General features: G+C 41.3%; 2 protein-coding genes and 1 long non-coding RNA gene across 3 annotated transcripts in view; 1 reads left to right on the forward strand and 2 right to left on the reverse strand.

Moving 5' to 3' along the window:
• The window catches only part of lamb1a (laminin, beta 1a), a 32,316-nt gene extending 31,631 nt beyond the window's left edge, over positions 1–685 (reverse strand). Inside the window, exon 1 of the mRNA XM_056739711.1 lies at positions 552–685. Coding sequence (XP_056595689.1) covers positions 552–594 — 43 coding nt within the window. The 5' untranslated portion in view covers positions 595–685. The remainder of the gene's footprint in view (positions 1–551) is intronic.
• On the forward strand, positions 655–26,134 carry LOC130414063 (uncharacterized). The gene is made up of 3 exons (XR_008905570.1): positions 655–769; positions 4,768–4,949; positions 25,734–26,134. It is a non-coding gene; the product is annotated as an uncharacterized LOC130414063 (long non-coding RNA).
• The window catches only part of lamb4 (laminin, beta 4), a 28,938-nt gene continuing 4,817 nt past the window's right edge, over positions 2,014–26,134 (reverse strand). The window contains exons 4-35 of the mRNA XM_056739712.1: positions 23,748–23,883; positions 23,511–23,584; positions 23,232–23,420; positions 23,076–23,139; positions 22,044–22,258; positions 16,869–16,989; positions 16,328–16,516; positions 16,003–16,158; positions 14,836–14,948; positions 14,672–14,751; positions 14,451–14,583; positions 13,920–14,186; positions 11,806–11,991; positions 11,609–11,718; positions 11,386–11,506; positions 11,059–11,236; positions 10,804–10,947; positions 10,395–10,626; positions 10,029–10,186; positions 9,134–9,358; positions 8,807–9,024; positions 8,612–8,708; positions 7,834–8,188; positions 6,372–6,532; positions 6,020–6,219; positions 5,759–5,944; positions 5,405–5,549; positions 4,734–4,941; positions 4,492–4,627; positions 4,202–4,372; positions 3,980–4,133; positions 2,014–3,529 (exon numbers count right to left, since the gene is read on the reverse strand). Of these exons, the coding sequence (XP_056595690.1) occupies positions 3,390–3,529; positions 3,980–4,133; positions 4,202–4,372; positions 4,492–4,627; positions 4,734–4,941; positions 5,405–5,549; positions 5,759–5,944; positions 6,020–6,219; positions 6,372–6,532; positions 7,834–8,188; positions 8,612–8,708; positions 8,807–9,024; positions 9,134–9,358; positions 10,029–10,186; positions 10,395–10,626; positions 10,804–10,947; positions 11,059–11,236; positions 11,386–11,506; positions 11,609–11,718; positions 11,806–11,991; positions 13,920–14,186; positions 14,451–14,583; positions 14,672–14,751; positions 14,836–14,948; positions 16,003–16,158; positions 16,328–16,516; positions 16,869–16,989; positions 22,044–22,258; positions 23,076–23,139; positions 23,232–23,420; positions 23,511–23,584; positions 23,748–23,883 (5,262 nt within the window). The 3' untranslated portion in view covers positions 2,014–3,389. The remainder of the gene's footprint in view (positions 3,530–3,979; positions 4,134–4,201; positions 4,373–4,491; positions 4,628–4,733; positions 4,942–5,404; positions 5,550–5,758; positions 5,945–6,019; positions 6,220–6,371; positions 6,533–7,833; positions 8,189–8,611; positions 8,709–8,806; positions 9,025–9,133; positions 9,359–10,028; positions 10,187–10,394; positions 10,627–10,803; positions 10,948–11,058; positions 11,237–11,385; positions 11,507–11,608; positions 11,719–11,805; positions 11,992–13,919; positions 14,187–14,450; positions 14,584–14,671; positions 14,752–14,835; positions 14,949–16,002; positions 16,159–16,327; positions 16,517–16,868; positions 16,990–22,043; positions 22,259–23,075; positions 23,140–23,231; positions 23,421–23,510; positions 23,585–23,747; positions 23,884–26,134) is intronic.

Below are 26,134 nucleotides of genomic sequence, written 5' to 3' on the forward strand. Positions count from 1 at the left end.
GCATTCAAAGGCCTTTAAAGTTTTTGATCAGCTCAAAATCTACCTTAATTTGAAATGTTAAATACATGGTTGTATTAGTCTGAGTGCATAAATGAAATACAAATGACTCGGTTTGTGAGTAAAGTTAGGTATTTGCAATGTGACAGAATGAAGTAAACAAAATAGTATAAGATGTTTTGATATAAGTTAAATAAGAAATCAACATCAATGTCATGAAAATGTATTTGGATGTAAATTGTAAAATAAAATAAAATTAACCCTGACCCTAGAAAGAAACCATTACTTTACTAGCAAACATCAAACGACCAAATTATATGCATTATATGCTGAGAAGTTAACAAACATTGGGCATAATTAATAATTCAAATTTCTCATTGGGTTTAGCTTACCAAAAGTTTGGCAACCCGTGCCCTTTTTCGTGCTCTTTAACGTTTTCTTAGTCAGATTGAAAGTATACTTTAGTTGTCATTCAAAACGAAATAACAGCTTACTGCATCACATGAAATCTCTACCACAGCAAACTGCCTCAACAGAATAAAATAATAACTTACATAAAATAGATGTGAGATGTACCAGCATATTTTCCAGATTCATTGCAGTATTCCTCGAAACTGCAGATGTGAATCTAATGTCAGCAATAGCGGAGTTAACCTCTGTAAATGAAGCTGCTCGAGATCCGCGTAACTTTTTCTTGTCAGTGGTACATTTTCCGCGCATGCGCACAACAAACGGTCGACTCGCCCCTTTTCATCAAGGTGCTCTTCTTGAGGTAATTTTAAATTACATATGTTCACAAATGGCAAGAAAACTGCAACGTTTAGAATACAGTGGAGACATCATTCAATTTAATGGAATTAAAGGGAGGGTAGGTACTCTTCCCCACCCCCTCAACGCAAATGACAAAAAAAATGTGAAAAGACCAACATTTAAACTTAACTTTAATTTAAACAATGTAGGCGTTTTTTGCCATGTATTCTTCAGATAGCAAAATGTTAATTTTTACAGTTAAGACAGTAAATTAGGCTACATATAAATCAGGATTGGTTCCCATTTGTACTACCATTATTTAGCCAAAATGTCATGGTATGGTTGTGGTGCTTTCAGACCATTCTAAATGTAGGCCTAAATGTTTTTACTACAAATGCCATAGTTAAACTATCCTTACATTAGCAAAACCATGGTTAATTTCCATAAGGATGAAGTTCTATGGCAGTAGTCAAATTATGTATTAGATAAAAAGATGGGACTTAAATGAAATACATTTTCATGCATTCACATTTTTGCTCTTAGTTTTTATGTTTCTGATGTTTAAACATTTTTTTTTACATATTCGAGTGTAGTTTACCACGCAAAACAATTACAACAACAGTTTTGTGAACAGTTATTCTTACTTCCAAAAATTAGAACCTGAAATGAACTTGCCTATGATCAGTTAAACAGCCTTCAATTACTGTGGAATTCCTCAGTAATGAGACTGTTGAGGGTGAGTCAAATGCCAGGAGGTTCGTGTGGAACTGAACGTTGTATTTGGCCCGACTGAGCTAAATGAGTGTGATAATCCAAATTGGCAAGCAGAGCAAACCTGTGAGCTCAGACGAAAGTACATCAAATGAGTTTTGGTATACATTAAAACAATTGAATGATTTAGATTTGCTTTTTAAAACTATTACATATTTTTCAGTGGTGAGCTTTTATGGTTTTTTTAAATAAAGGTTAGTATCCTTTAAAGCATCTTTACATTCCTTGGTCTATAGTTTTGTATGTAAAGTCAGCCGGGACAGACTGAGGTGACATAAATCATCTGTTTACCATAACTAATACACAATCAGTCAACTGATCAGTCGGCTACCCTGTAAAATGAATCCTCTCAAAACAACAGAAGACATGCTAAAAGGCTAAAAATATGTTTTATTGTTGTATTCTACACATTATAGAGCTTTATCTGCTTTAGATGTTTCCCTTTGTCTTAGATTTTGGTTACTTTATAATCATCTCTGGCGAAAAGTGTCCCAACACTGAAGCAGCTGAAGGGGGTGAGAGATCCACTCAGGGAGATCAATGAAATAACGATCAACAGAACACTGTAAAATACCTTTGGGTTTGCAAGTCAAAAGTAAATGGAGAGGCTGTTAACACCGCATCACAAAAGAGACGCCATCCTGCGAGAGACAAATGCACACATTCCAAAGGCAGCAGGCAATCTTATGTAAACTTGACTCACTGAGCCAGATGTAAAACTTCACTCTGAAACCTTATGTTTTCATAACTTATTCATTAGGCAGCAAACAAAAACAAGCAAAATGTTAAACATCTGCGGTTCTTATTCTTGCATGCTAAATTAAGGAAAATAGAGCACACACAATTTGGAAAAACTTATGTAACATCTTTGCCCTTGGAGATTCAATTTTTCAGTCTAGTTGAATGCTTTATAAAGGAGCTGAACCTTTCTAAAACATAGACAAAACATGTATGCTTTGTGGGTTGGGCTTTTTTGGTTTATCTCTTGAGCCTCCTTGTGGACATTCAAGATCATAAATTTCAATATAGAACTTGCCTCTAGTTTGTGATGTTACTAAACAAAATAAAAAACGGATAATGAAATATATCAGATAGCACCATTAAATATGTTATATACATGTGTACACTCACCTAAAGGATTATTAGGAACACCATACTAATACTGTGTTTGACCCCCTTTCGCCTTCAGAACTGCCTTAATTCTACGTGGCATTGATTCAACAAGTTGCTGAAAGCATTCTTTAGAAATGTTGGCCCATATTGATAGGATCGCATCTTGCAGTTGATGGAGATTTGTCAGATGCATGAAGCTCCCGTTCCACCTTATCCCAAAGATGCTCTATTGGGTTGAGATCTGGTGACTGTGGGGGCCATTTTAGTACAGTGAACTCATTGTCATGTTCAAGAAACCAATTTGAAATGATTCGAGCTTTGTGACATGGTGCATTATCCTGCTGGAAGTAGCCATCAGAGGATGGGTACATGGTGGTCATAAAGGGATGGACATGGTCAGAAACAATGCTCAGGTAGGCCGTGGCATTTAAACGATGCCCAATTGGCAATAAGGGGCCTTAAGTGTGCCAAGAAAACACCCCCCACACCATAACACCACCACCATAATTGCATTAATAAGAAATTGAACAGGTGTTCCTAATAATCCTTTAGGTGAGTGTATATTAAATATGAAATATTAAACATCTGTAGTCAATAAAACAGAAACATTTATTGTAGTTCATAAGCACCCGTTTGTTGCACAAATTTATAATCTAAAAGTCAGCAAGCCAACCCGTAAAGGAACTGATCCCCTTATCCTTTGCACAGCATTGCCTTCAGCACTGTCCAATGGTAAATCTTCCTAAAATGGGAAGCCTCTATGTGGAGCACAGCCCGTATTTTTCCACTTTGTCAACAACAAAGTTTTTCAAATCGTTTGCCTCCTTCTGGAGGTCCTCAAAATCTTTCATCTTCTCTTCTTTTCTTTGGGCTGTATCTAGAATCCTCTTCTCTAATTCTGACATGAAAATGACAAAAAATATTTTTTATATTTGATAAACACATCACTACAGTTCAATGCTTACCGATATCCTATAAGTGCAATAATACTAACATGCAACATATTGTTTCTTAAATTCTTCCGGTGTTGAACTGTAAGCGGCAAAAAAAAAAACCTGTCATCATTTATACACTGTCTTGTCATTTCAAACCTCCATGACTTTCTTCTGCAGAACGCAAAAGAAGACATTTGGAAGAATGATAATTATTGAACGATGGCGGTGACACAATGCAAGTGAATGTGTACCGCTATTGTTCGGTTACCAACATTCTTCAGAATATCTTCTTTTGTGTTCTGCGGAAGAAAGGAAGTCATACATGTTTGCAATAACATGAGCCAGAGTAAATGATGAAATAATTTTAATTTTTGGTTGAACTGTGTTGCCGATGTGAATTTCTGATATTGTACCTTCAATTTGCTTCATTTTATCTTCAACTTCTTTAGCCAGCTTTTCTGTCTCCATTGTTATGTTCTTCAGACGTTCATTGGCTTCATCATTAAACCTCTGGTTCTTGTTGTTTGATTTTAATTTCTCAAACTGCTCCTTCAGCTCCTCAAGATCCTGCCAGAACAGTAAACTGAATATGTACATTTACATTACTTATATTTACCGGTTCTTATGAGGCTAACCTTATTTGCTTCTTCAGCGCTGTTGAGGGCAACATCGTCTGCATCCTTGGCCTCTTTCATCTGAACTCTGCTCATTTCTGTTTTGTCCTTCAAGGCCTCCATTTCTTCTAGTAATTCTTTTGTTCGGGTTGGATTTAAATTATCCTCAATTCTTTCCAGTTTAGGAGTAGTCTGGTTAAAATCAATGACAAAACGCCATTATAATCCATTAATAGAGAAAACTTTGACATGCAAAAGAAAGCGATTTAGCCTCATTATGCACACGGTTTTGAGCAAAAAGAACTTATTACCTCATTAAGTTTTTCATTGATGATGTCATAGTTGTCTTCCGCCTTGGCTAGATCCTTGACAATCTTTTCGTGAATCTCTGCTGTATCATTCAACACTTTCTCAATATCGCTCACGTCAATTGGCTTGGTTCTGTCTCTGTTTTGTACAACAACAGATAAAAAGTTTCGTAAAGCTGGTGATCACAAGCTTAATTTAATAAAAATATTGTCTGCTACTGAAAAACAGATTACTACAGTCTCACAAAATTTCTTTGGCCCTCTCTTTCATGTCTTCAGCTATTTTGGCTTCTTTCTCCAAGTGTTCAAGATCTTCATTGAAGCCTGTGACGTTTGCCAGGATGTTTTTGATGTCCTCGATCATCTTCTTGATGTCATCAGGGGACTTGGGCAGCTGAATTGACAACACAGCATTTGCCAGTTTCTCAATGTCCTCCGGCTTCACCAGCTCATCTGTTAAGGTACAGTGCAATCAGTCCTCCATTCTGTCTTTTAATTTTTTTTACACAAACCCTTTATGCACATTTTAATTAAAACAAACGAGACTTAAGAAATCTCTTGACCAAGATATACTTCACCAAATGATCAGTTAGGCTACAAAAAGTATTTGCTGCCTTAAATTTTTAAGTAGCTTGGCTTTACAAGTCGTTTAATCTTTTTTCAGTTGCTGCCAGTTAATTTAACATGAAATTGAGCTGATATAACTTGAACAATAAGTTGAAATTGCTTAACTTATTTTGATGTGTTGACGTAATAAAAAAAGTTTAAATGACTTGTAAAACCGGTTAACTTTTCTTAAAAATATTACAGTGCACATTTATTACTTATTTGATGTTTTGACGTAATAAAAAAAAGTTTAAATGACTTGTAAAACCGGTTAACTGTTCTTAAAAAAAAATACAGTGACATTTATTACCTGTCAGGTAGTTCTTAATCTTCTCTAGAAGTTTCTTGGTGTTAGTCTTTTCCTTCTCAAATCTGTCTTTAGACTGATTCATTTGATGCATCATGTCCTCTGCCTGATCTTTGATGTCATCGGTCAATTTTGTCTTGTTTATGAGCTGAAAATATATATAAAAAATTATTTAAAAAATATGGTAATTCCATGCAAATGTCATAGTCAACCTTAAGATGAAAGATTCCAGTTTTATACTAAAGGTTTTCACATACTGATAGGTCAGATGTCAATATTTGGTGGTTTACACACTCAAGTGAAGTCTCAAAGTTTTTAAAGCATTTTTTGAACTTTACAAACATGTTCTTGACATGCCTTAGCAGCGTCTTGCTTGTGTTTACTGTGGAGGACTGTAATGTTCTTCATAGTCAACTCTGACAGTCTGGAGGCATCGAGGCTGATAGGTAAACTCCCCACACAGCCAGGACCTCCGCACTTCCCGCATGAAGTTCCACCACATTTTGCCTGTTCACACTTCACATCACTTGGAGCTCCACATATCTACCGCAGAAAGATTTCATGTTATTGCACTTTTTTAGTATTAATCATTGTTTTTAAGTTTCTGTCTTTAACCACCTCCTCTTTCAGTTTGGATACACTCAGAGTGTTCACATTCTTCTCCAGTCTATTTATTTCTCCTATACGACATTTTCTGAGCTCCAATGTGACGTTCTCTCTCGTTTTCTTGGAGGCTTCTGGGGCCTTCTTAGCTGCTTCCACTTTCTTGTCATTCTCAGTGAACTCGTCATAGAGCTTCCTGATCTGGTTCAAATTGTCTGTTAACATAACATAACATAATATGTTCTACAGTATCTACAAACTCACATTTGATTAATGTACCACCTTGTCATCCATAGAAGAAATTATATAGCGGTGTAATTTGGGTTGGTACAGTAATGTGAAGTTTTACTTTCTCTTGCACACAAACCATTTAGAGCTTTTACGTCCGTCACTGGAATATCTTTGATCTTCTCTCGTAGATTCTTCAAGAGCCTATTGAACTCAAGGCGAATGTTGTCGATGTCAGTGTTGAGCAGTGTGCTTGGATCTATAATTATTAGGTTTGGGTCTATGGTCTCCGTCTCATTCCTTAAGATGGAGAAAATACAATGCATGTTATTCTCCAAAACTTTACTGCTACAGTTTAGCCAAAAATTAATATTCTGTCATCATTTCTCCCCCTCTTGTCATTTCAAACCTGTACGCCTTTCAATCTTCTCAGGAATACAAAAGGAGATATTTTGAAGGATGTTGTTAAACGGAACCCATTCACTTGCATTGGTTTTGTGTCCATACAATAGGGTGCCAGGGCTGTTCGGTTAACAGCTTTCTTCAAAATATCTTCTTTTATGGTCTGCAGAAAGACACACAGATTTGAAATGACAGGGGGTGAGTAAATTATGTCAGATTCTTTTTTTTGGGTGAACTATACCTTTAATAGACTTTACAAGTGAAACATAAATGCGTGCAGGATATAATCATTTAAATTAACAAAACTAAACAATCTGTCATCATTTATTTACCCTCATGATGTATAAAATCTGTATGTGACACTTTCCTTTGTGTATATTTTAGGAAATGTCTTTATGGTTTTGTGTCCATACTATGCAAGTCAATGGAGAACAATGATGTTTGGTTACCGACATTCTTCAAAATATCTTCCTTTGTGTTCTGTACTAAAAAAAGTAATTTGTACAAAAAATCTGTACTAAAAAAAAGGATTTTAGGGGTGGGTAAAAAAATCGATTCATATATGCATCGCAATTCAGTTCTCTAGTGATTCTTATCGATTCACAGATTTAAAAAAATATATTTTCTAGTTAATATAAGTGGATATTATCGGGAAAAAAAGCCGGCATGTTTTTGCGAAGAGCAGTCTGGCAGCCAGACAGTCAAGAGACCACACAGCTTCAGCTCAGCAACAGTGATGGGGGGGTAAAAGAAATACCCCGTCCCATTTTTAGCAGGGGAGGTTTTAGGAAATACTTCGTATTTTATCAACTCTATGGTAAAGACTCGAACGTCATCATTCCTGGAAAATGGGATAAAATCTAAACATATATCACATCGAATTTTAATGAGGGAGCTTTCGTTATTAAAAATCAAAAAAACGTGAATCGATTTTTAATCGAATCGTAACCCCAAGAATTGATATGAATCGAATCGTGAGGTACCAAAAGATTCCCACCCCTATAGGATTTCATTCATGGGTGAACCACTCTTTTAACCACATGACCACTTGTTAACGATATGATAAATACCCAAGGTTACATACACACAAATATATATACATTTTAATTAATTTAAATATGTTTATTAATATCTAGTATATGTGAATTATATAATGGATATTTCACTTGCTGTATTAGTTAAATGTATTATTTGAATACCTAATTTGAGCCAAAAGCTTCTCCAGTTTTTCTACTTCATCCACATCCGTCACATTAAGCTGACTTTGCAGCTTCTCCATCAGCGCTTGTAACCATTCAAGATCAGGTATAGGCCTAGAGTTCTCTGGACAAGGCAGTAAAGTTTCCATCCTCTCAGTATCTAGTTTTACATCTGAGACAATCTTCTTCCAGAGCTGGTTGCAGTTATGGCACGGTTCACAGGTGGGAAAGTTGGTGTTGTGACCAGGGCCACATTCGTCACAGAAAAGACCTGTCACTCCCGGTTTACACAAGCACTCGCCCGTGTTAGGTTCACAGGCTGGATAAATCGTGCCCTCCATATTACAGTCACAAGCTGAAGGAAGAGGCCAAATATTTTGTTTTAGTCAGCAATGCTAGAGCTCCATGTAATAAGATTCCAAGGAATGGGAAGAAGGAGTGACCGGCGAACATTTAATAACTTTTAATAAAACAAACAAAACACAAAACGGAAGTAAAATCGACTGCCGGCCAAACAAACATACAACATAACATAAAATCACGGCCTGGTCCTCTATCGTCATACCCTCCTGTCGCTCATCCTTTTATGCTTCCGATCTCTGCTGCGAGAGGTACGAGACCGGTGCAACGCACAGCTGACACTCATTATCACTCGCGTCACCCGCCCCGCTTCATTCCCTCATAGCTCTCGTCCCGCCTTGCTCGTTACACGTTTTAGAACGTTTTAATTAAACGATTTAGTGACAGAAGTGAAGACAACCGTACATATGATACTTACACATGCACTGGATGTCCGGGTCTCCAAAGTGGTTTGGTCCACACTCATCACATTGTCTGCCTCCATACTTTGGCGGACAGAGGCACTGCCCTGTGATCTGAAAGACGTGGAATAACGCAGATGTGATATGAGAAGCTGAAACATATAATCACTGTCGGTATCAGTGACTTAATTGTAAAAATGAAGAGCATAAACCTTGTCGCAGACATTGCTGAGGGCGTTTTCTGGGTCACAGTTACATGGTTGGCACCCAGACATTCCACCTAGGTTCCAGTAACCATGGACGCACTCATTACAGAGGCCTCCCTCGACACCTGGCCGGCACGGACACTGGCCGGTCTCCTGGTCACAGAAACAGGGGCTGCCAGCGGCACACTTTGATACCTCTGTGCCCCTCGGGTCACAAGAACACTCTAAAGTGTACCATGAGAATAATTTAATTAATCAGGAATAAAAAACACGTTATACAATTCAACTCATTTAAAACTTTTGCATTTCTGTTTGACACATGACATTTTGAACCTTTGCAGTCTTGAGCGAGTGCATTGCCATAGTATCCATGTTTGCAATTCTGACAGCCTGGCCCCTCGGTGTTGTGTAAGCAGCGCAAACACTCGCCATTTAAAGCATCGCATGCATCGCGGTCACCTTGGTCGATGTTATTGTTACAACAACACTGATTGCATCGGGCACCTGGCAATCTCAGGTCACCGAAGTAACCGGTAGCGCATGTGTCACAGCGTGGGCCTATGAAAAGAATTGATAAAGTGAATTGATTGTTTAAACAATGTTGTATTTTTTTTTTCTGTCTTGAAAATTCTGTGTATAGATGGTTTCAAAGTGACAACGTAAACAAACGTTACTGTTCACGTGCGTGTTTGTGGATTGCACTTAACTTCCGGTACACATTTACAAACAAGAGTGCCTGTAGGTTATTTCTGATAAGAAGCAAAAGAAACCGAGAAGAACCGTTACCTGGCTCAACTTGTCAAACTGTGCCAAACACAGACCGGAAGTTAACTGCAGTCCATGTGCGCACGTCCGATGAAACGGTCTATAGTGACTTAAAGGGATAGTTCACCCAAAAAAGAAAATTCTGTCATCATTTACTCACCCACAAGTTGTTCAAAACCTGTATCAATGTCTTTGTTCCGCTAAACACAAAGGAAGATATTCAAAAAAATGTCAGTAACCAAACAGTTCTCATCCCCCATTGACGCGCATAGCATTTATTTTCCCTACCATGGCAGTAAATGTGAGATGATATTTGTTTGGTTCGCAACATTCTTTCAAATAACTTTCTCTGTGTTTAGCAGAACAAAGAAATGTATACAGGTTTGGAACAACTTGTGTGTGAGTAAATTATGACAGAATATTCATTTTTGGGTGAACTATCCCTTTAAAAAGAGACAATAACCTGTATGTCCTGGTAGGCATTCACAGTATGGGACTCCAGAGTGGGGATCTTTGTTACAGGAAACAGCAAAGAAAGGTCCATTTCCTTTCAGCTCTGGGCAAAGGCATGGCTCACAAGGTTCCTCAGAGAGAGGGTCACCAACAAAACCATCTTTACACCTGGGAAAGGAAATAAGATAATGACACTAAATACAGATCCAATTAGGATCCATTTTGGTAAACCATAAAAAATAATGAATAAATGTAGCTGCAGTTACAAATAGATGGTTGGTCACTGATCCAAGTCAAAAGAGCCCAGGTCTCATTTTGGTAACTAAATAATATAATAAGTGAGCAAACAATTCATCATCTCAATATCCAGCCATGCCTTTCACAGTGGGATCCAGTAGAGTGATCTCTGCAGTTGAGACAGACTCCAGTGACGGGGTCGCATATGTCCGCAAGCTTGTTGCACTGGCAAGGTCTGCACAGGGGGAACCCATAGTAACCAGGGTAACATTTATCACATCGACGGCCAGTCACCTCATCTCGACACGGACACTGACCGGTTCTCTGGTCACACAACTCAGCGGTAGAGCCAGACGGATCACAGTCGCATACTAGAGACCAGAAAAAAACATCACAAATGTGTGCATCCGGATTTTGGATACTTTCCAGTGCTTGACTTGCCAGTAGTAACTTTCTGATAACTTAAATTTATAACATAGCCATGTAGATAATATATGAAAATAGAACATAGATGTGTACATTATAGATGAAAATAGAATATGGCCTACGTGTGCAACCATTGAGTCCGACCCCATACGTCAGAGGAGCACATGAATCACAGCAACGGCCTATAACATTTGGTTTGCATTTGCACTGTCCGCCAAATTTACTGCAGGATGAGTCATACGCTCCAACTTGATGACAGTTGCAAGCTGGTAGCAAACATAAATATTAGACAAGAATGCATCATGGTGTCAACATTGAGAGTGTTTATAATAGTATTGTGACAACATATAAGCGGTTTACTTTCAGAGGATACTTACTGACTGCACCATTGTGAATAAAGGTGGATAAACTTCCAATAAGCCTCTCACATACTTCGGGAAGTGTGTGCTCTCCCACCTGCGCTCCCAACTCAATACAACGGTACTGTTGAAACTCAGCTAGGTGTGACTTCGAGCAGAAATTCGGAAGGTAATCCAATTTAGGAATGAGTCCCAGCTATAATCACAACATATATAGGATATAGGGACGATGAATAGAGGTGAATGACCTAGTACATGCTAAACAAATGTTGTTTTTGTGGGATTCATTGTTTTGTTGATCTGGCACAGTTTAGATGTTCTCAAGTTTGACTGGGAAAATTTTACCGAGTCTATTAGGATGTATGAGCTCGACAGGTGGTTGGGATTAGGCTGTTTTCTAAATATAACCTCTATGTGGTATTGATCACCCGAGCGGAGACACAATTGATTATCCAGAGTGGCTGCCCTATACAAGAACAAACATAGATCCATAAATACATAAATACACCCAATAATAAGTCAATCATTTGTTACCTTGCAAAAGAGCCATACAGAAGTGTAACCTCACCTTACAGACCCTGGAAGAGTAACGACTTTATCCGATGGGTCATTTGTACAACTTCCATCTCCTGATCCAAAAGATACAATATGCACAGTTGCTGTCCAGTCATCAGTGGACTGCAATGATATAACAGCATGAAGAAACCATCAATGGAAAGCAGACCCAAACATTCATCCAAATATTGTAATAAAAATCTTACAAACCTCTGGTTCATAGCGGACAACTAAATTGTAGTCAAGAGTTGATGGTATATCTGTTATGGTAAATCTGAGTCCCACTCCATCCTGAACTCGCACTAAACCAAGTCCAGTCCAAGTGACAGGCGTGTCTGGGGTGCGCTGTCTTGGGATTATTTGAAAAGATGAGCCTGGTTCAAAGTTGATGGTTCTCTGCATAGGACCAAGTATGACAATAATGTAGCGTTATGTTAGCACGGTGGTTCTCAAATGGTTGGTTGAAACCCAAAGGTCTTTTCTAGTATGCTAACCAATTAGAAATGCCTCGTGCACATTATATATATTTTTAAATTAACCTATACTGGGTTGTTTCAACCCAAAACTGGTCCCTTTTAACCCTATGCTAGGTTAAAAACAATCCAACATTTTTTTTTGACTGGATATAGTGAGGAACAAGCTGCAGAGATCACATGACCATAAGTTCCCTTTCTGTCGGTCTCTCGTAGTTGTGTCGCGAACGACAGATGGGGTTCGCCCTTGAGAACCAGTCAACTCTGACTACTATAGAAAAGGGCAATGAAATTTGGCGAATTAAATTTGCATGCCGGTCTCCGTCTCCCTGGATGCCCGGTATAAAACGAAGCCGGTGTGCAGCATTAATTTACCTTTTGTTCTTCAGAGCCTTCGCTCATGACTACGAACAAAACAAATTCAATGAATTCTTCTTCTTCTACATTGCCGGTTCTACGACGTAGAGCAGCGGATCGTCCCTACCTGCAGCGACCTTCCCCTGGGCGTCTCGCCGGTTCCGGAGGTGTTAGAGATTTTTTCTAAAAAAGGTATTTTTCAGGACTGAACATTCTCCAGGGCGGCATGTCCCACTGTTCTCTTGGGTGCGGCACCCTCATCGAGGAGGGGGATGGACACGATCACTGCATTAGGTGTCTGGGCGTCCAGCACGCTGAAGCAGTGTTCGTTGACACATCTTGCCCGCACTGCGGGCAGATTGTCATTCAGAAGTTGCGGTCACCGGTGGCTGTCTTCCTACGGGAACCAGCCACCATTTCGTCTGCTACTCGGGCCGTGACATCGGTGGCTATGGCCCCGAAGTCCGCCTGTATTAGCAGCGTTAATGATGTGGGGACCTCTGCGAATGTTAACCCACCAGCCAAGTGCTCACGGGCTGATTGCACCCCGATTGGCTCTTCTGAACGTTCCCAAACCAGCCGTGGCATACCGTCCGGATCCTCAGGCACGCACCGGCCTCTCGCCAGTAGAGAGCTAAGGCCACCGTCCGTGAAAGGTTACCGGTCAGGGCTGTACCCAACTTTCTCCAAGAAAGCTCTGGAACCCCCCGACCACCAGACTGGAAGGTTACAGTTTCTCGAAAGCATCGAGCTGATACGGCCAGGCCTGTTACCGTCGCTTCGCTAGAGATTGGGACGCGATAAAGCGTTGTGGCGTTTTCCATAGGTAACCCCATCTGTCGTTCTCGACACAACGTCGAGAGACCGACAGAAAGGGAACGTCTTGGTTACGTATGTGTCCCTTATGCCACAAACAAGTATTGTATTCTGCTGCAGTCGTGAGAGGCTCTCAGGCTCTTCAGAAAAAGAGGTAAATGAATGCTGCACGTCAGCTTCGTTTTATACCGCACATCCAGGGGCGGAGACCGGCATTCAAATTTCATTCGCCAAATTTCATTGGCCTATTCTATAGTACTCAGAGTTGATTGGTTCTCAAGGGCGAACCCCATCTGTCGTTCTCGACACAACGTCTTGTTCCCTCCATCAGGGAACTGAGGTTACATACGTAACCAAGACGAATTCACCTGAACCCAAACATAAAGAAAAACAAGCATTTATAAAAAGGCAATAGTGTAACCAACATTCTAAAAATCATGGGTTACTTTCAATCTAGAATTGGGTCTAAAAGGGACAAACCCCGCTGCTGTGTTGTAGCTAAATTAACCTATGATTGGTTTCAACCCAAAATGATGGGTTGTTATTTCCCATTGTTGGATCAAATATAAACATTATCTGGGTTAATTTAATTAAACGGTTGGGTTTGTACCTTTTTGTTGGACTAAACCACAGTGACAAACATGTATTATTCATTTGCCTTTGTTAGCCTTCATTCACCTGGTCTTGTCTTCGCCTTTTGGCATGTCGTTTCTCACGCTTGATCACTACAATCCTCCCGTTGGTGATCTTGAAGTCATAACCCCTCTGTCTGAAGTAGTGCTCACAGGTAGGTAGGGTGGCAGGATAATTTGATGTGGCAGGAGGGACTGCCGGGGGTATTGTGGGGTAGGGCACCTCTGGTTTAGGTGTTGGAGGGGGTTTTGGGGCAACCGGGCAAAGAGGAAGTTTGATTGGTGTTTCAGGTATCACCAATGGTAGAGACACCTAAATGATGGCAGAAAGTGTCAGGCTGGTTTCAATCGACATGAATGTAACTGAATGATGAACCCCTTTTTTGGGTCGTGAATTATTCCTTTAAGGAGTCAGAAAGATCCTACATTACATTATTTTGGTAAATGTTATACAAAATCACAACAGGTTTGACCCAATCTGTAAAACTATTTGTAAGCTTAACATCTCTTCATATTAATGAATAAGGATCTAAATTAGTATACAATTATTAGCAGACAGTTGATCTTAGTCACTCACCAGAGGCACTGCGTTCTCAGCCTCATAGATATAGAAATCAAGAGGAGCCAAGAAATATCCAGCAGCGGGGTCGCTACATCTGAGACCCACCATGTTAGGCCTGCATTCACACTGGCCATCTTCTGAGGAACATCTGTGTAGAAAACAAAACTGTGTGTGTGTATCAACGAAGTTTATCTGAAATACAAGTTTTACTGTGGAATGGAAAAGTGGTAATATACGCATTTCTTCGGGTGGCACCAATGTCACAGTCACAAGGTGTACAGCCATAAACTGTATTCCCTAGGCCCCAGTAACCTGGCTGAAAAACATATAATTCATAGTGTAACATTGATATTGACAAACTGAATTGATAATAAGTGTTTGTGGATTGGATTCAACTCACCAGACACTCATCACACTGTGGGCCCAGAGCAAAGTGCTCACAAATACACATTCCTGTGGTCTGATCACAAGGGTTGCCTGTGTGAATGGTCCCCATGAAATTACACCCACACACTGGATATGAATTAGTAAAGGTTAGAGAAAAGTATAACACTTGGGAGTGTTAGTCATAATGTGTAGCAAGTGTGTGTGGTGTTTTCAGTATTGACTGCAGAATAATTATTTGTGTAAATCGTTCATAAAGTCGTTCTGATGTAAATTTTCAGATTCATAAAAAATGTTCGTACTTTCAAAATGTTATTTGGGATGAAAGAAATTCTCACTTGTGTACTATCACTTGTAAATAATGCGTAAAACATTCAAACGTTCTGTATTTCTTTTGGACACACCGATGACACTGTGTTTTGGTGTATCATAATGATATTTCACAAGTTTCACAGGATCCATAGATATGTAATTTGCTTGCAGTAATTCATAGGCAGGGATTAGGTTTATTGTGAATAAGTGTACATGCGCGCCCTGTTTACGATTGATAGAAATTCTGTAACATACACATTTTTATCAAATCTGACATGTACAATTATTTGTTAATGCGGAGGACAGTTTTCGGGAAGGTCCGTTTTACGAGCAAATGACTCTGAATTTACTCATATGTTTACGAATGTTTCATGAATGAGGCCCATTATCTGTGTTTTTACATCTTTTATGTTATTACAGCGCTGGGAGTGTGTGTTTGTATGCTAAGGTATTGCAGAAGATCACGTTATTAGGATACACGCATTGTGTATAGTCATATGACCTAACAACACCAGACTATAAATAGACAGACAAATTAAGTCTAATGGGGCACATGGGAAACTGATAAACCAGTGAATGAGACCAGCTATGGATTATGTGGTATGTAGTCCACAGTCAATGTTAAAGGTCTTTGAGTGACCTCTTGTGGATCCAACCGTTAATCACCAAGAAAGTTAGCCAAGGAGGTTTGAGATGACATGAGGGTCAGTAAATGATGACAGAATTTATTTTTGCTTAACATACCTAATGTCATGGATAAAGAGAAATGAATGAAAGGGAAACTGTTTAATTTTTTAATAACTGCTAACTGTTGTCAACTTTAGATAGTAGTTCTTTAATAGTATTTATGTCCTGCTTGATGAATACATACACTGACAGCCACTTGGGTCATCCCGGCTGAATCCGTAGAAGCCAAACTTGCACCGGTCACAGCGCACCCCTTCCACATTCTGTTTACACACACACTGGCCAGTAACTGGATCACAGAGCCCCCCGTCCACTGAACCATCTGGATTACATTCACAAGCTGCAAGTGGAATACAAAACTTTGGAACTAGATATTGTATTTTATTTAAAAAAATCCGCAAAAATTAATTGAACCCCTTGCAGTAATGTCAAGGAACCCCTGGAGGACACACATGCACTGTTGAAAACCCCTATCTAAAAACAACCCAATGGATTCCAAATAAACTTACGTATACATGCATCAGGGTCCTCCACAAAGCGCTGAGGGTCCTGGTAGTAATAAGGGCCACACAGCTCACACTGAGGTCCAACACGGTTGTTCCTGCAGTTTTCACACACGCCACCACTACCCTCCCCGGTGGCCAGGTAGCGTGCCAGCTCAAAGTGACACCTCTCTGAGTGACCGTTACAGTTACACCCTTAAAACAAAAAACAGTTACTCGCATAAAGTTTGTCGATATACACTTTTTTAATGAAGATAAATTACAGTTTACAGTGTTTTATTATTTCATATACTTGAACATATTTCCATTATATCTTTTTCCATTATGTTGTAAAGGCAAAAGGTGATCAGGCATTACAGAGTCAGCAAATTGCTGTGATCGGTCTTACTTCCAAGTACTCCCCGCTCCAGACTGTAGCGCGGTGATGTCATGCAATTCGACGTCATGCATGTAAAAGTGCGGATACGCAACGTGACGTACTGCATTGCCTTTAAACCGCATGCCCATACAGACAAAGTTTGTTTACTTCCGCAAACACTTTACTTACTTCTGCAAACACCAGAGTATGTTTCTCCACCTGGGCTCCAGGGGGCATCATGGTAAAAGTCTTGACAATGCTCACAGTTGTACCCAGCGGTTTTGTGTTTGCAAATACATCTACCATGCACCTTGGAGCAAAGACACAGAGGGAGGTAGAAATGAAGAGATCAGAGAGAAAAAAGGATGACAACTTTTTGGTTACGGCTGTAACCTCAGTTCCCTGATGGAGGGAATGAGACGTTGTGTCGAGCCGACAGATGGGGTTCGCCCTTGAGAACCAATCAACTCTGACTACTATAGAAAAGGCCAATGAAATTTGGCGAATGAAATTTGCATGCCGGTCTCCGAGCCCGGATATCCGGTATAAAAGGAAGACTGCGTGCAGCATTCACTTACCTTTTGTTCTGAAGAGCCTGAGAGCCTCTCACGACTACAGCAGAGGACGATACCTGTTGTGGCATAAGGGAAACACGTCTCGTTCCCTCCATCAGGGAAATTAGGTTACAAATGTAACCAAGACGTTCCTCTTCTGTCGGTCTCTAGACGTTGTGTAGCAACGGTAGCAGGCCTGGGTGTGCAGCACGAGGCTTTCGCAAAACTGTAACCTTCCAGTGTGATGGTCCCAGTGCTATCTTGGAGAAAGATGGATAACCTTTCACGGACGGAGGCCTTAGCTCTCTACTGGCGAGGGGGCAATCCGGATCGGGTTTACACCGGGTGAGCGCGCCTTCCTTAACTAGGGATGAGCTGCAGAGGCCACTTCCTACTCGGGGGGAGGAATGCAGTGGATATAGGTGTGGTCTCGCCCTTTGAGGAGATCGCATGAAACGTGCGGACTGAGTAGTTAACCGCGAGGTGGAGGTCCACCTGGGGGAATTCACGGGTTACCAGGAGTGGGAACCATCTCATGAGGATACATCAGACGGAACAGCCAACAGACGTACAGATGCTCTGCCCAGCCGACCCCCAGGGGATGCTTGCTTAGTGATGGATGGAATGCCTGTTCTTAACCAGTGGTTGGGTAAGAAGGAAGGTGGATGGGGTACCTGTTCTTAGCCATGTGTTTGGGTAAGAAGAGAGGTAGATAGCACACTGACCCAACCTGCTGGAGGGTGGGGAGGTGCTTTCGCATGCATACGCCCCGCCGGATGCAAGTCCTACATGTCGCCACGCAGGACGTGAGCTGACTGAAGGTTGTGAAACCATGCGAAGGTGTTGGGCGTAGTCCAACCCCCAGCTCTACAATTTCTGCCATATGTCTGTCATAGAGGCGCCTCTAGCCAGTGCCCAGGAGGTGGCTATACCCCGTGTGGAGTGAGCCAGCACTGCCAATGGGCATGGGAGATCCTGTGATCGGTATGCCGCCGTGACGGCATCCTTGATCCAGTGCACCAGTCTCTGCTTGGGGACAGCCTTCCCCTTCTGCTGTCCTCCAAAACAGACAAAGAGCTCAGAGCTCCTGAGGCTCTGCGTGTGGTCCAAGTAGAGGCGCGGTGCGCGTACTGGACACAACACAGATGGGGTTGGGTCTTCCTTCCCGATGAGAAGCGCCTGCATGCTCACCACTTGGTCCCGTAAGGGAGTTGTTGGAACTTTGGATTCCACCCTCTCGCGCCCCTTAGGAACCTGGTGACCAGGTCGTGCTGCCCTAGAAACTTTCCATCAACTGAGTCGTGATGAGTGACGATAGCGACAACATACACATTCAGTGTGTATGGGAAAAGTTAGTCTTCAGTCGCTTAAGAAGGACAACACGATCCCGATCGTGCACCACAGTGGGTCTTCTTGGTGAGAGAGACACCAAGATGAGAAGATGGGCCATCTAGAGACGTATAACCACCTAGTGGATGGGGCCCTAGCCTGGGTGATGGTCTCCGCAACAGAGGGGGAGTAGCCTACTCAGGATCTTCTCGTCCCGTCTAGAGACCAGACATGGAGGTTTCTGAGGTCTGGTCTGGGATGCCAGAACGTGCCCTTTTCCTGAGAGAACAGGTCCTCTGTCAGGGGAATGGGCCAGGGGGGAGTCGTTATCAGGAGCATCAGCTCCGAGAATCAAGTGCGGTTGGGCCAGTGTGGCGCAACCAGTAACACCTGATGCTCCTCTTCCTGACCTTGCACAGTGTCTGTGAAGGCGTACTTCCGCTTGTCCCGCGGCCAGCTGTGCGCCAGGGCATACGTGCCGAGGGGGCCTCGGACAGGGAGTACCAAAGCGGGCAAGGGGTGGTGTCATGGGAGGTGAACAGGTCTACCTGTGCCTGCCCGAACAGCACCCCAATGAGCTGGACTGCGCGGGGGTGGAGTTGCCACTCTCCGCGAGGCGTATACGGATTGCATAGTTGACTTAAAAATGTGGATGAGTAACAATTTTTTACTACTAAACTCGGACAAAACAGAAGTGTTACTTACTGGACCGAAAACTGCTATGCGTAACAACCAAGAATACTGCTTAACGATTGACGGTTGCTCCATAAAATCCTCGTCATCAGCTAAGAATCTTGGCGTTGTATTTGACAGTACTCTCTCATTTGAAAGCCATGTCGCAAACACCTGTAAAATTGCATTTTTCCATCTTAAGAATATATCTAAATTACGTCATATGCTGTCACTGTCAGATGCAGAGAAATTAATTCATGCATTCATGACATCAAGACTAGATTACTGTAATGCACTTCTAGGTGGTTGCCCTGCGGGCCTATTACAAAAACTGCAACTGGTTCAAAACGCGGCAGCTCGAGTTCTTACACGTACAAAAAAGTATGAGCATATAACCCCGGTTCTGTCAACCTTGCACTGGTTACCTATAAAGCATCGCATTAACTTTAAGATCTTGCTTATTACCTATAAAGCCCTACATGGTCTAGCGCCGCAGTATTTGAATGAACTTCTATTGTATTACAGACCACCACGTACATTACGCTCTAAGGGGTCCTGTCAGTTGGTAATACCTAGAATTTCAAAATCAAGTGCAGGTGGTAGATCCTTTTCTTATCTAGCGCCTAAACTTTGGAATATTCTTCCCTGCACGGTCCGGGAGGCAGACACACTCTGTCAGTTTAAATCTAGACTAAAGACTCATCTTTTTAATCTTGCATACACTACACCTCCATAATATTAATCCTCAGAGGATTTAGGCTGCATTATTTAGATCAACCGGAACCAGGAACACATCCAACAACAAATGATGTACTTGTTGCATCAAAGAGTGCAGAACAGTACTCTACTCTCAGCCAGTCTTGTCTCTTTGTTCCAAGGTTACCGCAGGATGCAGTTCATGCCCAGACCTGATGGCAGAGCTGAGAATGGGAAGCGGTGACCTGACAAGTGCTAAGAGGATAGAGCTGGATAAAGGACGCGACAACTTTGTTTTTTTCTACAACATTTCAAATGCTATTAGATTGTTAATGATAATCTTTAATTTTTATATTTTTATTAAGCCTTGTTGTGCAAGCACTGATGAGCTTGTGCAGAGGCAGCAGCTTTTGCCAGAGGGGAACTGGAATCCCCTGGTTGGGCCTGGGTTCCCCTGAGGTTTTTTTTCTCGATGGGAGTTTTGGGTTCCTCACCACCGTTTGCATATTGTTTTGCACTATCTGCCTGGCCGGGGGGGCTGCTTTAGAATTCATACTTGTATTAAATGTGTCTCATGTACAGCTGCTTTGTAACAATGAAAATTGTAAAAAGCGCTATATAAATAAAGTTGAGTTGAGAGTTGAGTTGAGTATACTGACGAGAATGCGCATCGGCTGTCTGGTTCAGTTCGCCTGGGATGTGTGTGGCCCGCAGGGAGCGGATCACCTGTTGACTCCACAGGAGGAGGCGTCAGGCAAGTCGTGTTAGCTGGCGTGAGTGTACGCCACCCTGGCGATTGATGTACGCCACGGCTGTCATGCTGTCCAGGCGGACCAGCACGTGCCGGTCCTGCACGAGAGGCCGTAGTCTCTTCAGTGCAAGCAGCACAGCCCACAACTCTAGGCAATTGATATGCCAGTGCAGGCGGGGGCCCGTCTAGCACCACGCTACTGCGTGCCCATTGCACACTACACTCCCTGCAGGGAGGTATCCATCGTCACCACGACGTGCCTCGTGACCTGCCCAAGGGGGACCCCAGTCCGGAGAAAGGTCATGGAAGACCAAGGGATTAGGGTGCATCGGCAGAGGGGAGTCATCACCATGCACCTGCTGCCGGTCTGCCACGCTCTCCTCGGAACTCGACTCTGTAGCCAGTGTTGAAGCGGTCTCATGTGTATTACCCCCGCCGAGGACGTCATGTGTCCCAGGAGCCTCTGAAATTCTTTCAGGGGGACCACTGGCTTCCTGAAGTGTTCCAGGCAGTTCAACACCGACTGGGTGCATGCTGCGGACAGTCGCGCCGTCATGGTGACAGAGTTGAGTTCCATACCGAGAAAGAGAATGTCCTGCACTGGGGAGAGCTTGCTCTTCTCTCGGTTGACCTGTAGTCCCAATCGATCTAGATGCCGGAGCACAAGGTCCCTTTGTGTACACAACTATCGTGTCCATCCACCTCCTCGATAAGGGTACAGAGAACAGCGGGACATGCCACGCTGGAGAATGCACAGTCCTGAAAAAGACCTTTTGGAAAATATCTCTAACACCTCTGGAACCGCCGAGACGCCCAGGGGAAGGTCGCTGCAGGTTGGGACGATCTGCTGCTCTAGGTCGTAGATCCGGCAATGTAGGAGAAGAATTCGTTGAATTTTTTCTTGATGGTAGTCATGCGCGAAGGCTCTGAAGAACAAACGGTAAGTGAATGCTGCACGCAGTCTTCCTTCTATACCGGATATCAAACTCATCCGGGCAGTTGAGCAGTGCCGAATCACAACTCGCGTAAAGAAATACCTCCGCACATCACTTGCAGTAGCAATTACAAACTGAGATGGCCACAAAGAGGCCAATCCTACGGACTGCCGCTTTAATGCACATAAGAAGTTAAAAACAGGGTTTCAGTGTTCCTCTTTTCATCTGTTCGATGACCAATAATTTGCATAAAAATGTCAGAACGATATTTTTGCGGCTGTATATCTCAACACAATCCCAAAGTCTGAAAGACACTGGAGTCTTTTTCTAAGAAGAAAATCAGAATAGGAAGCTTTTCACAAAGTATCCAAATTTGGAAGGTTCAAATATTAACAAAACTCATTATCATAGATCTCAGGACACTCACCATGCCAGGCTTACTGAAAGTGTCTCCATGTACGCTGTCCAGAGGGACACACTTACTGGCATGACCATTGCAGAAGCAGGTCCCCCGAACCACCATCTCATAGAGGGCGTAATAATACTTGTCTTCTGGGTTCCTTCTCTGCCGTGAGAGCAATGTGTCGCCAAGAGTTAGGAGACGTGTGAAGTTTAAGCGCAGGTTTGTCATGGTGATCACCTCTGAGGACAAAAAGACGTAACTGATGACACTTGTGTTGGTTGAAATAATGTAGTACATTGTCTTGGTAAAGGTACATCTTGATAATAATAGACATGGACAAGTTGTTTGACGTTCATCGATTCTTAAAACCTTAAACTACACAAGATAAAAAATACAACATAGACAGAATTAACGAGACAGTTCACTCAAACATGAAGATTCTGTCATCATTTACTCACCCTCAGGTTTTTCCAAACCTGTATAAATGTCATTGTTCAGATGAACTCAGAGAAAGATATTTGGAAGAATGTCCCAGAACAGAAAATTGATACTCCAAATATCTTTCTTTCTGTTCAACAAAACAATGACATAAATACCGCTTTGGAAATACCTGAGGTTGAGTTAATGATGACAGAATCTATATTTTTTGGTAACTATCACTTTAAATACGGGTTCACTTTAAACAAAATATTCAAGAGAAATTATTTTGTTAATTATTGGGTAAATTAATTAATGTCCATCATTTAAATACATTTCAATCTCATTTTAAAAGCTACAGTACATTTTCAAGACGTTTTTGTTTGATTTAAAATGTAGGACTGTCACCAACCAGTTGAGAAGAACTGCAACAGGAACTTATATGTTATGGCATGTTGCGTTTAACCGTGTATATTTTTTTATGTGAGCAAAGTTTAGAAGCACATCACTAGACTTCACGGCCTTCACTTGCTGAACATGCCTTTAGGCAGCATTTATTCTTTAAAGCTGCTTTGACATCTTTATTACTCTGTGTGTTTTTGAAACACTCAAAGGGAAAGGTTTTAACAAACCACAAACCTTGTATAGAGGGTTTATATGGATCATGGATTTCAAAGCTGGGATCCAAAGCTTTTAACACCACCTGGATGTAATGCATTTTTGAGAAGAATTAAGAGTTCAAAATATTCATATTTCAGAAGAACCCATTATTTAAGGACGGCTTTGTGAAATTACCTCCCCATCGGTGGAAGGTTCTGTCCCGGAATAGCGACTATCACATATGACATCATCAACGTTATCCGCTGGCCCTTCAGGGATGCCGGGGAACGAGCTGGCACAGTCTTCTGCGAAGTACCGGAAGACCTTCCACGTTTGACCGAAGTCCTTCGACCTCTCAACCAACATGGCAGCAGGGCGGAAACTCTGTTTGCCAAGGACATATGTTTCATAAAGATACCAAAAGATCGATTTTTCAGGTATAGAAGAAATAACAAATAAAAGTGCCAAATTTACCTTGAACGTCAGTATCATATGACTAAATTGGAACATTGCTTCCAGGTCCAGCTGAATGCTGACTTCATGCACATCTAAGATTTATATATCAAGCCAGTTTAGAATTACATTTTAAATTAATTTACATTGTACAAAATATGCTCACGTGCCTAGACACAATCTAAATAAGCCTTTATGATCTCTATGGCAAATAAATCACCAAATCAATAACAAATGTAAGATGAATCCCCTTCATACTATTCTCAGCTTGCCACCACCTCAGCTTGCGCTCGGGTTCAAAGGTGGTGATGACGTTCTCAATGCGATGACTGTTAGGATTCTGGTAGGGGTTGAAGGGGCTTCTAGAGTCACAGATGAAGCATTTCTGCTCATTCTGAAATTTGAGAAAAAGTTATTGTCTAATTATGAAGAGAAACATATAGATTTAACAAGTCCATAAAAATCAACATTATGGATTACAAGTGTACGATTCATACAGTACACTTTAATACTCCAGCAGCTGGAGGGGCGCAGAAAAGTAAAATAACTCTTTAAACCTGACTTGTAAATTTGCAGTATGTTTCTGTATTTTGCTTTTTTTACAGCATTTCAAAAATACGTGAAAATTCTTTGAATTTTTTTACAATGTATGTAATATGTGGTTCACAGAATGACAGTATCACAATATGTGTATTTTTGTTTTATTAAGTTTAAAACATGAAACTTCAAATAACAGTTTCATTTCTGAAACAAGACCAATTTTCAAACAGTAAAGTGGTTGTATAAAACTTGTTATTGTTTGGATAACATTCAGGGCTAATTTAAATCGTCTGTGTGTTACAAAAAAAAAATATTTAATGTGTTACTGAAAGTAAAAATGAATTGTAACTCACAATTAACAATTAAGCATGGAATTATAGTGATAGTTCACAGAAAACAAAATCTGTCATCATTTACTCACCCTTTTGTCATTTCAAACCTGTGTGACTTCCTTTCTCCCGCAGAACACAAAAGAAGATATTTTGAAGTCAAAATAGTCAAAAAAGTCAACTGGACCCCATTCACTTGTATCCGTATTGTGTCTATACAATAGAAGTGAATGGGGGCCAGTGCTGTTCGATTACCAACTTTCTTCAAAATATATTTTTCTGTGTGTTCGCGGAAGTCATAAAGGTTTGAATGACAAGAGGGTGGATCATAGATGACGGAATTAAATTTTTGGGTGAACCAACCCGTTAGGAAAGCTAAACCCTGAGAGAGAACTTTTTGAATGGATAGAAGCACAAATGAAAACATATTGACCCAAATAGACATCAAAAATATTGTCATACTTCAAAAATACTTCAACAATACTTTCAACAGTATTTTTTTAGTAGCATAATGTATTGTGCCACAATATATCCTTACACACACATATTACCGATATTATATTTTTATATATTTAAAGTAACAGTGTAATATTGATGTTCTAATTGCTTTCTATGTTAATAGGGCCTTTTTCTTTTTAGAAAGCGGAAGATACATATTAATCCCCTGAAGGATTTTGTGAGCTGTACTGTATATTATCCCTTACATAATATCATTATTATAGGCTCCAACTGTTTCCAAAATTAAAAGCAAAAGGTCGTAAAGCATGAGGACAATAATTGTAGATTCATTTGTCTATTTCAGTTGTAGGCATGTATGAACAAGTCTTGTCTATTACACAAATAATCTCATCTAAACACCTAGTAAACCAACCAAGACAAAGCGGCAATATCCCCTGGCTATTAAATCAACATTGCAGTGGGGAAAATTTGTCAGCACTCGTTCTGAACCCCTCTTGTTTTGTGCGTTCGTTTGATTTGTTTATGTCGAGCACATGGGAGAGCTGTTAACTCAACATGCACTCGGAGTCTGCGGTTGCCCTGCCCCCTTGTTTTCCTCTTTTCCCTTGCACACCTGATTCTCATTTTCTTCATACTGCACAGCTGCTTTCACTCTCCGGTTGATTCACCCATTCCTTAAACACCTTCGACCCCACCACACATTGTCAGATTGTTAGATTGTCTAGGTTCGTGACCTCTTGTCTTGGAATGTAACTCTTGTCTTGGATTCTATACTTTCGTCTAGGATTTAAAACCTTTGCCTTGGAAGGCTTCTTGCCTAGTCTGTCTTTTGGGGCTACCCCTTGAGTGTGCACCTTTACCCTGTCCAGGCTCCAGTGCTGTTAGTATCCTTCACGGTGTTCCCATGTCTCCACAGCTGCCTGGACGACCTCGCCTCCTCAGCTTGTTTCCCGTGGGGTGTCTCGCTGGATCTTTGCTTCCGGTTTTGGCTACATTGCGGTCTGCTTAGCCTCTTGCACCCATGCTCCACGAACTATCTGCCATCTTCATTCGACGTTGTGGATTAGTCACGTTTGTCTTCGGAATCTCGCCATCATGGACATTAGAGTGGCAGGACACCCATTTGCCCAGCGGCGCTTTGCACTCGTGGATTACTCGCGTTTTGTCTTCGGAATCTTTCCATCGCGGACATTTGAGAGGCAGAACAATCTTTAGCCCAGTGGGTTCATCATCGTACGAACTGTGGTTACTCTTTGTTCATCTGTCACATTGTGAGAGGACATTTCTGATACTATTTTCCCCCAGTTTTTTCGGCCG

Source organism: Triplophysa dalaica, chromosome 24, assembly GCF_015846415.1.
Source record: "Triplophysa dalaica isolate WHDGS20190420 chromosome 24, ASM1584641v1, whole genome shotgun sequence".
Taxonomy (NCBI): Eukaryota; Metazoa; Chordata; class Actinopteri; order Cypriniformes; family Nemacheilidae; genus Triplophysa; species Triplophysa dalaica.